The 13,477-nt window shown below is 37.4% G+C and overlaps 1 protein-coding gene across 12 annotated transcripts in view; it reads left to right on the top strand.

Annotated features, from left to right (window-relative positions):
- The window catches only part of CEP170 (centrosomal protein 170), a 125,259-nt gene that overhangs the window by 106,652 nt on the left and 5,130 nt on the right, over nt 1-13,477 (top strand). For 9 of the 12 annotated variants that reach the window (XM_059146680.1, XM_059146679.1, XM_059146677.1 and 6 more), the window contains 3 exons: nt 2,038-2,215; nt 4,229-4,399; nt 8,950-9,038. In XM_059146680.1, the coding sequence (XP_059002663.1) occupies nt 2,038-2,215; nt 4,229-4,399; nt 8,950-9,038 (438 nt within the window). The remainder of the gene's footprint in view (nt 1-2,037; nt 2,216-4,228; nt 4,400-8,949; nt 9,039-13,477) is intronic. The other 3 variants (XM_059146678.1, XM_059146671.1, XM_059146672.1) reach the window with 2 other exon arrangements.

The raw sequence follows: 13,477 nt of genomic DNA, 5'->3' as shown, positions 1-13,477 counted from the left end.
ACACTTTAAACTCTTTCCAGAAGAATCCTATCAACAGTTAACAAGTTTTTAAAAATTACATGTGGAATGATAATGTGAGATGTAGCATGACATAATAAAAGTGATCTAGTTAATACCACTTATTTGTGATTTTAACCAAAAAAAAAAAAAAAAAAAAAAAAAGCTTATATAACCTCTCCTAAGCCTTATTTTCCTCATCTATAAAACAAGATGTAAAGCAAGGTGATGACTACCTCTCCTGCAGCGGGGCTGTGAGAATGGAGTGAGTTGACGAGTATAAAGCTTCTTTCTAGGGGTGTTCTTGATAACGTAGTGGTTTTCATTCTATTATTCTACACATTCCATAATTATATATAATATAATGTGCTCTTTACATTTATTCTTAAGTTATGAGTGATCAGAACATATTTATTGGTGTTCTTCCTACCTTTTTGTATTGGTAAATAAAGGAATTGACCACAGATTGTGTCTGCAAGGCCACAAGCTTCCTTTTAGCTTCTCTTTTTAAATTTGTAGCTAAATTGTTATGCAGTGACTGCCTTCCCTGGCAGTGTTTGCCCAAGTTAAAAAAAATAAAAATGTTACTTTGTACCTGCTTTCAATTTTAAAGTTGCAGAAGTTTTCACATGTTGCTTTAAGAATGTTTTGCCATTCCAAAACCTTCCCTGTGGAAGGAGCCAAATTGGGTTCCTAACTTAGGAAACTTTCGGATCTCATTGAATTGAGATCTTTTTGAGGAAAGCAAGAGTATCAGTGGTAGATCATTAAGTTTCTACCTCGTAAAAAAAAAAAAAAAAAAAAAAGTAAAGGAAAAAAAAATCCTATTTTGTCTTTTGCTTATCACCGATAATATTTATTTAGTTCTTCAGTCCATGTGGCTGATAACACAAATAAATGGCTCTGTGGAAATGAGCTCCACCCCGGGATCTGGCCCTGCCTGAGCAATCTGTAAGTTGTGTTGTCATGATCAGGCCACTCGTGTTCTCTGGGAATGTGTCCTGACTCACGTTCAGTTAGAGAGGTTCTACCTCACAAGAACGCTGTGGCTCTCGGGAGAACTAACGTGTGGTGTGACATGCCGTGCGTAGCTAGAGGTCCTGCATCCAGGTTCCTGACCTCTTTGGCCATCTGGGGAAGCTTTGGAGCTCCTCTCAGAACAGTGTTTCTAAATGCATAACATATTTAGTTGTATTTCAGTATGACCGCATTTCTTTGTAATGTTACCAAAACATTATTTTTTTTTAAAGATTTTTATTTCTCTATTTGACAGAGATCACAAGTAGGCAGAGAGGCAGGCAGAGAGAGAGAGAGAGGAGGAAACAGGCTCCCTGCTGAGCAGAGAGCCCGATGTGGGGCTCAATCCCAGCACCCCGGGATCATGACCTGAGCCAAAGGCAGAGGCTTTAACCCACTGAGCCACCCAGGCGCCCCTACCAAAACATTATTAAAGTGACAATGTAATATATGGTTCGGGAATATTCTTGCCGCAGGTTGAATTTTGAAATAGTAATGTCTGATTGTTTTGAGATACCTATAGCAACTATGATGTGACTCCTATTGGTGAAAAAAAAAAAAAAAAAAAAAAAACCCCAGTATCACTAATACATCTATTGTTTGTTACTCGTATTTATAATCAAAAGAAAAGCTAAGCTTCATTTGAAGGTTAGTGAAAATGAAGTTGTAATTGCTCTCTTTTCCAGGGCCAGTGACTCCTTGGGTTCTGCTCACTGTTGTTCTCCGTTAATACTAGTCATCAGCATTGACGCTGTATTTTAAAAAGATATATCACTATGTCTGGGTGTTTAACATGTTTTTCAAAGTGACGGTGTTTTGCGAAACTTACTTTTACTAACTTCGGGAGTTGAAGTTCAAGACTTTTAGTATCAAAATAGTTCATAGGATTTCCAAGAAATCTTAAGTTTTTGGTTCAGATCTTTAATTAGACACACAGCTGACATAACTGATTCTCTCTCAAATGATTGTTTTTGGAGCTGTTATTTAAAAGGGATTAAACTTCTTTTCTAAAATCATCACCAGGATCAGCCAAGACCTTGCTCTCATTGCTCGGGAAATCAACGATGTAGCAGGAGAGATAGACTCAGTGACGTCGTCGGGCACTGCGCCCAGTACCACAGTAAGCACTGCCGCCACCACCCCTGGCTCTGCCATAGACACTAGAGAAGAGGTAGGAGATCTTCATGGAGAAATGCATAAGGTTCTTTCTTTTCTTTATTTCTTTTGCTTTTAGCTTTTTGCTTCGTTTATTTTAGTTCATCCACCCTCCCCGTCTGCATGCAGCACTGCTTCTTCCAACTTTGGTTTGAAAAATTTCTTTTTCTGTTTTTGTAACAAAACTAGCAAAGGCTAACATTTGGTCTACTATTAACATGAAGTTGTAAAATTGTTTAAAACAAGCACTTTGTCGGCCAATTCTTGGTGTATGGTTTCACTTTAAAATATGAATATAAATGGCATCCGAAAAGCAAATCACAGCTTGATAAACGATTGTATAATGTTTCTATAAAGTTTGACAATGAAAATACTTGAGTTACAAAGGTATCTTTATACCCAGTTAGCTAGTAGACATCCCTACTAGCAAAGGAAGAGAAAACGCTACAGTGTCCACTACTTTAAATAATTCTGTTTAAAAAGACACATATATACTCAAAGATACTTTGAAAATTGAAATATATGTGTTTATGCACACAGACAAAATACATGTATATTGAGTTTTGAAACACTCTTGTAAATTCTGGAAGGGAAGGCAGCATATGTAGACTGTTGTCCTTCCCAAACCAGGGCTCCTGCTCTCCAGCTCCAGGGGCCAGTATCATGTAACTGGCCCCAGAAGGTACCTTTGCTGGATCATATAAAGTTAATGGTACTCTGCCACGCTGGCTCTCTTGAACCGGCGCAAGTGAAAGATGGGCATTTGAGAGAATGAATTAAAAGTTTTGTTCGGACAAAGCCACATTCTTTATGTATCTGTCTTCTGGCTGTTTTGTGCTACAGTGTCAGAGATGAGTAGTTAGACAACCACTATATTGGCCACAAAGCCTAAAATATTTATTATCTAACCTTTTACAGAAAAAAAAAATGCCAGCCTCTAATAAGCTTCCTTAATTTTATGAAGTAACATTCTCAAAAGTAGCCCAAAATGGCTAGCCTTTTTGACAAATTTGATTCTGATAAACTGTGTTAATGATATTTTCTTCCTCTGCTTTTTGTCACATTCCTTTTATAATCTAGTTCTTTAATGGTCATTTTGTTGTTGTTGTTGGTTTTTTTTTTTTCCCCCTTCATGTGTTGTCTGATTTGGTAAATGAGCTTTCATGAATCTGTGTAGAGTTTTGTTACCACATTGATCAATTGTAAATGTATATAAAATCATCTTCATTGGTGAAAAACAAAAGATCTTCTTGGTGGCAAGACATACACAATTCTTCTGGTACATTTAAAATGATAAGATATTATTTTCTCAGCTCTCTAACTAAATTGTACCTAACATGCTTATATATTCACTCAGATCCAGTAAAATTATTCAGACATTTCATTGAATAGACTTTCATTTTTCCTTTTTGTTTTATTTCTGAATATTGTACTAAAGTTTATTCCTTCTTCAGTAAACCTGAGTTACTTTGTATTGTATTTGTATAATATGTACTGTAGGTGGCAGTATGTCATTTTTACTAGAATATGTAATTTCTATAGCTTACCTAAGACCAAAATATACTTATTTGGTGGATTTAAATTTTTTTTCTTTTGTAAACTTAATTGGAATTTGCAATTTATATATCTGTGAAGAAATTTGGCACCTGGATTTGGGGAGGAAAAAAAAAGGAAAAAAAAAAGATAGGAAACTAAAAGGAAAAGAAACATTATTTTACATTGGTAAGGCAATGTGAGTAAAATAAACTTGTCCATTTACATGGCTCAGCTTTTTCTGCTTATCATCTGTTTTCCATTTGGGGAAAAGCTTATCCATTGAAGAATTGAATTCAGCATAATTCTGTATTTTGGATTTTAAAAATAAAATCTTTTGTAGCTGAACATCTTATTAAACAGGTACCTTTTTATAAAAAGAAAGAGTAATTGGTTTATTGAAGACATCATGCTTCTGTTACTACCTGACAATGGAATAACTTCTGTCTAATTTTAAAAAAATGATAATGCCAGGATCAGTTCCTTTCCAAATTATTCTCATAAGGATCTGCTTTTGTCCTATTAGTTGGTTGATCGTGTTTTTGATGAAAGCCTCAACTTCCGCAAGATCCCTCCATTAGTTCATTCTAAAACACCAGAAGGAAACAACTGTCGGTCTGGTGATCCAAGACCTCAACCAGCAGAGCCCCCTGATCACTTAACAATTACAAGGCGGAGAACCTGGAGCAGAGATGAAGTAAGTAAACCACAAACTTTAACAAATGTCAGAAGAGGCATGTCCTGTTGTAGGAAAAGGAAGAGCTGTTCGATAAATGGGGCTGTGGAAGAAAGCACTTGTCCTTATTAGGAGTAGAATGAAATTTCATCCTGACATCACATCATGTACAAATAATTAACTACAGATGAATTAAGTTCCTAAAGGGTGCAAAAGCAAAACTTTAAACTTTTAGTAAAAAATACAGGTAAATGTCTTTCACATTATAGTCAGGGGTTATTTCTTAAAAGACACAGAAAGGCTTTTGCACAGCAAAGGAAACAGTTAACAAAATCAAAAGACAACTGACAGAATGGGAGAAGATATTTGCAAACGACATATCAGATAAAGGACTAGTGTCCAGAATCTATAAAGAACTTAGCAAACTCAACACCCAAAGAACAAATAATCCAATCAAGAAATGGGCAGAGGACATGAACAGACATTTCTGCAAAGAAGACATCCAGATGGCCAACAGACACATGAAAAAGTGCTCCATATCACTTGGCATCAGGGAAATACAAATCAAAACCACAATGAGATATCACCTCACACCAGTCAGAATGGCTAAAATCAACAAGTCAGGAAATGACAGATGCTGGCGAGGATGCGGAGAAAGGGGAACCCTCCTACACTGTTGGTGGGAATGCAAGCTGGTGCAGCCACTCTGGAAAACAGCATGGAGGTTCCTCAAAATGTTGAAAATAGAACTGCCCTATGACCCAGCAATTGCACTATTGGGTATTTACCCTAAAGATACAAATGTAGTGATCCAAAGGGGCACATGCACCCGAATGTTTATAGCAGCAATGTCCACAATAGCCAAACTATGGAAAGAACCTAGATGTCCATCAACAGATGAATGGATCAAGAAGATGTGGTATATATACACAATGGAATACTATGCAGCCATCAAAAGAAATGAAATCTTGCCATTTGCAACAACATGGATGGAACTAGAGCGTATCATGCTTAGCGAAATAAGTCAAGCAGAGAAAGACAACTATCATATGATCTCCCTGATATGAGGAAGTGGTGATGCAACATGGAGGCTTAATGGGTAGAAGAAGAATAAATGAAACAAGATGGGATTGGGAGGGAGACAAACCATAAGTGACTCTTAATCTCACAAAACAAACGGAGGGTTGCCGGGGGGAGGGGGTTTGGGAGAAGGGGGTGGGATTATGGACATTGGGGAGGGCATGTGATTTGGTGAGTGCTGTGAAGTGTGTAAACCTGGTGATTCACAGACCTGTACCCCTGGGGATAAAAATATATGTTTATAAAAAATAAAAAAATTAAAAAAAAAAAAAAAAGAATCCAAACACCCAGACTACATGTCACAGCAAGTCAATTTAAAAAAAAAAAAAAAAAAAAAAAGACACAGAAAGCTTTGACTTTTATAAAAGATTGGATAAATTAGAGTATATTAAAGGACTTTTGTGAAACATACAGCCAATAAAGGATTAGTATACAGAATACACGAAGAAGTCCTACCAATCAACTTAAAAAGGTAAAAACCACCCAATGGAAAAATCTTCGAAAGACATGAAGAGAAATTACCTAAAATCTTCAAAATACAGAGATGTTCAACTTCCTGAGTATTCAGAGAAATAACATTTCAGGACTATAATGTGATTCTTGTTCAACTGGCAACAAATTAAAAGTCTTAAAATATTAAGTGTTAGAGAACACAGATACATTGACCAGTGTGTTAGCAGTGGAGGTTAAATTGCTGCAGTTACTTTGGAAGAACGGTTTGACATTATTTCTTTCTTTCACAGAAGAAGTCATAGCACTGCTGTGGACAATAACAAAAACTTAGTTTTTATCAGCAGAAAAGTGAATGTATAAAGTTGTATGTGTATAATTTGTATGTGTACAAATGGAGTAATTACAGAGTAATCAAAATAAATGAACTACAGCAGTATGCCACAATGTGGGTGAATTTTAGCCATGTAATATTAAATGAAAAAAGTGATTCTCAAAGATTATATACAATGTGATTCTGTGTCATAAATTTTTAAAATGAAAATATATACTTAGGACCAGAAATCGATGTAATGGAAATGATATGAATGATATGAAAAGGAAAGCCAGGGAATGAAGAATGGGATTCAGGATATTGTTTAACCCGGGTGGAGGGTGGCAGGGAGATAGCATGGAGGAAACCAGCTGACTAGTGGTAGGTTACATAAGTCAGCTGTTTCTGCATAACAGCCCACAGATTCTCAGTGGCATGGAGTGGTAACCGTGTGCTTATTGACACCTGTGGGTTAATTGGAATGACTCAGCTGGTCAATGAGAAGTCAGCCGTAGGTGGACTCCAGGCCTGCCCATGGGTCTCTCATATTGCGTGGACAGGCGGGCCAGCCAAGGCTTGTTCTTATCATGGTTCCATCAGAAGCACGAGAGAGCAAGCCCCACCATGCAGACACATTTCATGTTCATGTCGAGTCTGCTAATATCCCATGGGTGAAGCCAAGCCATATAGTAGAGGTCAAAAGCAAGTGTCCTCTTCCTGTGGAATACAGAATGAGTATTTCTGGCCATCTCTTCTGTAACATGGTTAGTGCTGCATTCTAGCTTTTGTTTTGGCTGTTAGATTTATCGTAAGTTTCTAATTTATCAGTTATCATTATTAAAGAGAAAGAAAAAGTGGTCCAGATTAGACTAGTGATTTATATCATGAATCAAGAATTATGATTAATTCTGTGTACCTGTGAACCAATGCAGATAAAAATTGTTTAACTCTCTTAAAAATAAATGTGGCCATGACAAATAAGGTATGGAGAGGTTTATTAAAAAGATTTATGATAATGGAAGTTAGTTGAAATGAGTTTGGGGGAAATTCAGGGATATAGAGGAGTTTATTCACCAAAGAATGGTTATTTCACACCATAGCACCATGGAAAGAGCTAATTGAGGAACGCCATGCAGCGGCAGTAACAGGCCAAGGCTTAGGGTGTGGGTAGGAGAATAGAGGAGGTGGCAGTGCCCTGGAGAGTCTGATCGTAGGCTGGCATCCTGGACTTCAGGAACAGGAGCTGCAAGTTAGTATGTAAGAATGTGTGTGTTCGCAGTAGTGCTGAGTAGAGAGAGATGTCCAGTGGGAGAGCTCGTAGCCTGCTGCACAGTTGCCCCTGCCATGCACCGGATGGTTTTAAAACACACTCTGTCCTCGCCTGAGTAATCGATGTCTTCCACTCTTGCTCTGGTTTGTTTCCTCAAGGCCCACAAGATACCACTGTGTTCGTTTAGCCTTCCATTGCCGGTATGTTGCTGATCACATCCTGAGTAACTTTTCATCCTGCACTAACTTCAAACCCTTGACATTCTCAGGTTCTCGTTTTCCATGGTGCCTTCCTTACTGACCTCACCCATTCCATTAGAATTTGTGTAGCAATGAATCACAGAATTCAGCACTTACTTCTTTTTAACAAAATACTTAATAGTGTTGCCTCCATTCTTTTAACACCTGCACTGGTCCTAAACAGCTTCTTTACCTCCAGGGCCATGTCTTATTTTCTGGACCGTCTTGCAGAGTCTAGATGCAGTTCTGAACTACAAGGAGGTGATTTGCGAACCCACATCTAGCCCCAGTTCAATCCCTTTTCTAGCTTCTGCAGAACAAATCCATCCGGCTACCTGTTTTTGTAGATAAAGCTTTATCTCAGCACACCCAAACCCACTTGTTGGTGTGTTATCTGTAGCTGCTTTCACAAGAACGGAGTTTAGCAGTTGCGACAGAGACCAGATGGCCTGAAATCTTCACTTTCTGGCCCTTCACAGAAGAACTTTGCCAAACCTAGCTTTGCCCATAAATTTCAACTAGGATGCTATGAGCCTCCATCGTAAAAATTCATTCTTTTGGGCAAATTTTTAAGAAGTATCTCTCAGGGGCACCTGGGTGGCTCAGTCATTAATCCTCTGCCTTCCGCTCAGATTGATCCCGGAGTCCTGGGATCGAGTCCTGCGCTGGGCTCCCTGCTCAGTGGGGAGTCTGCTTCTCCCTCTCCCTCTCCTGCTTGTGTTCCCTCTCACTGTGTCTCTCTCTGTCAAATAAATAAATGAAATCTTTCTAAAGTATCTCTCCCATTAGACTCTGCCCCAAAAAACAAGGATTGTAATCTTCTTGATCTCTATACTCGTATTATTTGGTGAAAGAATAAAGTATTCTAAATTACTTGTATTTTCCTTTTTTGACCATTTGAATTAGAGGCATGAAAGATGGGATCGTGACTGTGATTGATGATAGGGATAATGTGGATTGTTCTTTGTAAGTGATATGTGATAAGTGATACGACCAAAATAGTATGGAAACTGGACAAGTTATTTTTAAAAAGAAACTCCTTTATTGATATTTATTTCTCTTTCTCAGTTTAGTTATACATAACTCTAATGACATTCCTCATTTTTTAAATTAAAATTAGCATAAATACTAAATGCCCCTGAATCTAGTGATCTGTGACTAGTGTTCTCCGTGGTTATACAAAACAGAGATAATACTGTAATTTCTTTGGATGTTCCAGGTCATGGGAGATAATCTGCTGCTGTCATCCGTGTTTCAGTTTTCCAAGAAGATAAGACAGTCGATAGATAAAACAGCTGGAAAGATCAGGTACTGTTCTGCACTCACACCTCTGGGCTTAGATTGTCAGGGGACACCTGTTCCACTGCGCGCTGGGCTACCCCCACCCACGGCCCGTGGGGACGAGTGAGGGCCGCAGTACCGAGCTCACTGCCGCCACTGTCATGTTCCGTCTCTTTTTTAGGTGTAAGTAATAGCCAGAAGCTAGGCCACATGAAGGGGGCAGAAAAGGAACCAGAAGACTCAATAATCAGCCCTTTATAATGGAGAGTTAACAGCTATAAAATTACTTAGATTAATTTTATTAATAATTAGATACAATTTACTCCTGCACAGAATAACACTAAGTATTTTAAATTAATAGACCTTTGGGGTTTCTTTTATAAGACCTGAAACTTGAGGCTAGTTTCGTCTTCCTCATCGGTAAAGACAACAGTGTGCGCAACCCTGTAAGACCTGAACGCTTGCATACTTGTAGCCGTGCGCGCTCAGTCTTGAGGGCCTCAGAACTGTGTTGGGCGAGTGACACACAGTCAGAAATCATTCAGTCTGATTAAATTTGGAGACTTCATTCCCATAAAAGGTCTGTTTATTTCACTTACTTATTCCTTTGGCTAACAATCCTTCCACTATGTCCTAGTTTTAGAATATAATTTTAGTGGAAATAAATTGAAAATAACAGTTTCATCACCTTCAGCTGCACTGCATGCTTGAGCCAGACCTGAGGCATGTGTGACCTGTGATTAGACCTGTGGATTTCACTGGGCGGCCTCGGTCTGTCTGGCTGCCTGCTGTGTGGGCAGCTCCAAGGAGCATGGGTTGTCATGGTGAAGGGAGCTCAGTGACCATGAGAGAAGATGGTGGCACCAGCAGACTCGGAAGTGACATCGTTGCTGGGGCACACAAGACAGGCCTCAGCTACTGTGACATTAGAGTGCCGATTGCTTAGGCACTGCGTGTGTTGAAAATAGAAACAGGCTCATTTAGAAGCCCAGTCAGAAATTACAGAATGTGTTATTAAAAATAGCATGCAACTAATTTAATTTCCTTGAAATCAAATGTTGAGCCTGAAAATGTACACGTTTTTTAATTTAGAAAGGATCCAATGAAATTGCATTGTTATTATACTTTTTATCCTGTGTAACTAGTGATTCTAATAATAAAAAGGGAAAAGGGGTGATCGGGCTCAGTTGGAACAAAAGTTGTGAGTAATAAAATCAGTTAAGAAAGGCAAAAATAATGAAATTAAGACAAATCACATAGAGATAGCAGAACATACAGGTGCAGGTACTGAAGTACACGAGCTAAAATGCAAATTCCATGAGAGCAGTGATTTTTAATGTTAACATACCTAGAATAACTATGTAACTACTGGTTAATGAATGAATGTTAAATTAGTATTTTATAGGAAGTTAAGTTTACTTAAAACTCATAAGGATGTGTGAAAATTGAGAAGAGTAAATTATCTTGAAAAAATAGCAGATGTCAACATAATTGTAGTTATTAAAATAACTAATTATATATACAAGGTACTCCTTAAGAAAAGACAAACGTGATCACTTTTTAACTTTTTTTTTTTTAAAGATTTTTTATTTATTTATTTGACAGAGAGAGATCACAAGTAGGCAGAAAGGCAGGCAGAGAGAGAGGGAAGCAGGCTCCCTGCTGAGCAGAGAACCCGATGCGGGACTCGATCCCAGGACCCTGAGATCATGACCTGAGCCAAAGGCAGCGGCTTAACCCACTGAGCCACCCAGGCGCCCCACTTTTTAACTTTTTAACTGCGATCACTTTTTAACTGTTAAGGGAATAAATAAGGAAATAAGCCTCCTATTTCCAACTGCATTTGGAGGGGCTGTTGATATACTTCACTGATACTCGTTTGAAAAAGTAAAGATACCATTATGTGAAAAGACCAAGGTGTACAAGAGTAAATACGTTATGAGGTCATTTGTATAAACCACTAAGAAATGAATGGAGGGAAGAACTATATGTGTATATATGTACACATGCACATATAGTAGGTATTCTGTATAATATGTATGTTTTTTCTGAAAGATTTGTATTTTTAACCACATTCTGTATTACTTTTGTCAAAAAAATTTAAAAAGTAGAAAATAGGACAAGACAGTGTAGATGACATCATTCTTTTAAACTAGAGAGAATCTAACTTAGTATTTTTTAGAAGACAATGAAGAGAGAAACTGGTACATTTTTAAGAGATCAAGGTAAGGGTTCAGGAAATACCAGAAGGTCAAGGTGTAAAATCTATGTAAAAATACTTCAGAAATTCATCGATGCTGTGAATTAATTTCTAATTCCTATAATTAAAATTTTAAGATGTACTGAAACCATGTTTGAATATGGTTTGTGAATTATAATATTCCACACAAATATAATTTTATATTGCTTATGTGATGAAATAATACATTTCATCAGTTTTTGATAAGTACCTAGTCATGGTAAAAACACATTGAACATCATATTATTGAATCGTAAGGCTATCTGTTTAAGAGAATTCATTTAAGTAATTTTTTCCCAAAACTATTTCAGAACAGACAGTGAAGGACTTAGAGTTTGACCTGGAGACTTTTTAGTCTAAAACCAACTGCTTTCGCAAAACGAGTTTTTGGCTTAATGGTTCAGTTGCTGAATGAAATTATCTTTGGCATTTCCTGTGTTTTCCATGCTGACATTTAATCTGACTATGATTTTGATTCCATAATGTAATACGAAGATCACTCAAAAGCTGTGAATTTTTTTCAGAAAGATCTATAATGACCTTTAAACAAAGACAGTTAAGTTCTAACCATTATGGTCTGGTCTAAAGCCATGTCTTGATCTAGTTTTCTGCTTCCTTAGTATTTAGATAGTGTATTTGAGTTCTCTTCCTCAAGTCAAAATGCCACGTTTGGCTTCTTAAATCCATACCACGGTATATACTCATTGTCTTTAAAGTAAGTTTTTTATCCCTTCAGTGGCTTGGAGCTCTGGGGTGCTTTGTGTGTATGAATCAGGAACCTCTGGTGAACACTCTGACCACTGTCAGCAAAGGTGATAACATGTGTCCTTTAACAGTTTGAGAAGCCCATGCATCTTACCCAGTAACCATGTTCTGGCAAAATTCACTGGATTTTGAGCGCAGTGTGGCTAAGCGCAGACTTTCTGTATCACACGAGTTCATGGTAGTTCTCAGGTGGTCCATGAAACAGTCTTTGCTTTCTCTGCACCAGTCCTAATGCTGCAAGGGACTCTTAGAAACCACATAATTTACTTACCTGTCTTAACGTCTTGGCCATGATGATATCAGGTCTTAGACAGCTGGCAAGGAGGTTTATTAGTCTTTTGGGTTTAGAAAATTTAACAGTCTGAGAAGAATATTCTTTTATCAGTTTCTAGAACCATCGTTGCCCTTTTAAGCGTGGCGATGTATAGTTTGTAGGTGTTCCAGACTTGATTTGATGTTGATGAATTTCATATTTTTCAAAAGTAAGTTGAACCTGGCATATTGATCTTTGAAGAAATACAAATAATATGTACTATTTAATACTTAAATACTGATCAGCTTCCAGTAGTAATAACTTACTTGTACAGTGTTGATATTTATATAAGGCAGATATTATCTAATTAGATTTCCAGGCTCAATACAGAGATTTTAAAAGAAACCAGAAAGGTGCCTTTTATTCACATCTCTCTAAAACTGCTGAGTCATGTCTCAGAGATGCCAAAGTATTGGGAGAGAAGGATACCACTTTTAAAAGACACATGAGAGGCGCCAGGGTGGCTCAGTGGGTTAGAGCCTCTGCCTTCAGCTCAGGTCATGATCCCAGGGTCCTGGGATCCTGGGATCCTGGGATCAAGCCCCATGTCAGGCTCTCTGCTTAGCCGGGAGCCTGCTTCCCTTCCTCTGTTTGCCTCTCTGCCTACTTGTGATCTCTCTCTGTCAAATAAATAAAACAAAATCTTTTAAAAATAAATAAATAAATAAAAGACAAATGAAAACTCTGTTACTTTTTTTTTGTAAGTTAAGACACTTGAGTTTAGTTTCTAACGTAAGGATAATTATCTTTATTGGCAGTTGTTTTTATCAAACGGATAGTGTCTTAACTCCTAGTTGGTCATTGTATACAAATATACTAACATAAGTTAAGACTTTTAAAGACACAGTAAGTACTCCAATTTTTAGCCTTAGAAAGAATGATCAGACTTTAATCAATTAACGATTTTTTCATACCTAATTCATTTTATTTTCATCTTACGTTTATAATGCGTATATTCCATCTGAATAAAACTATGTTTTAGTAAGTGGTCATTTTATGGTTGATTAAAATATTAGATAAAATGTGGGGGTTATATCACCTATACTTTATATTTGGATTTCAGTAACAAATGAGATAACTATGAAAGGATTTACATGTGTATTCATAACCACTCACTTGCTTTTTTAATACAGATTTCTCACGTAAATG

The sequence above is a fragment of the Mustela lutreola genome, chromosome 14 (genome assembly GCF_030435805.1).
Source record: "Mustela lutreola isolate mMusLut2 chromosome 14, mMusLut2.pri, whole genome shotgun sequence".
Classification (NCBI taxonomy): Eukaryota; Metazoa; Chordata; class Mammalia; order Carnivora; family Mustelidae; genus Mustela; species Mustela lutreola.
The sequence above is the reverse complement of the archived record's forward strand: the minus strand, read 5'-3'. Positions and strand labels throughout refer to the sequence as shown.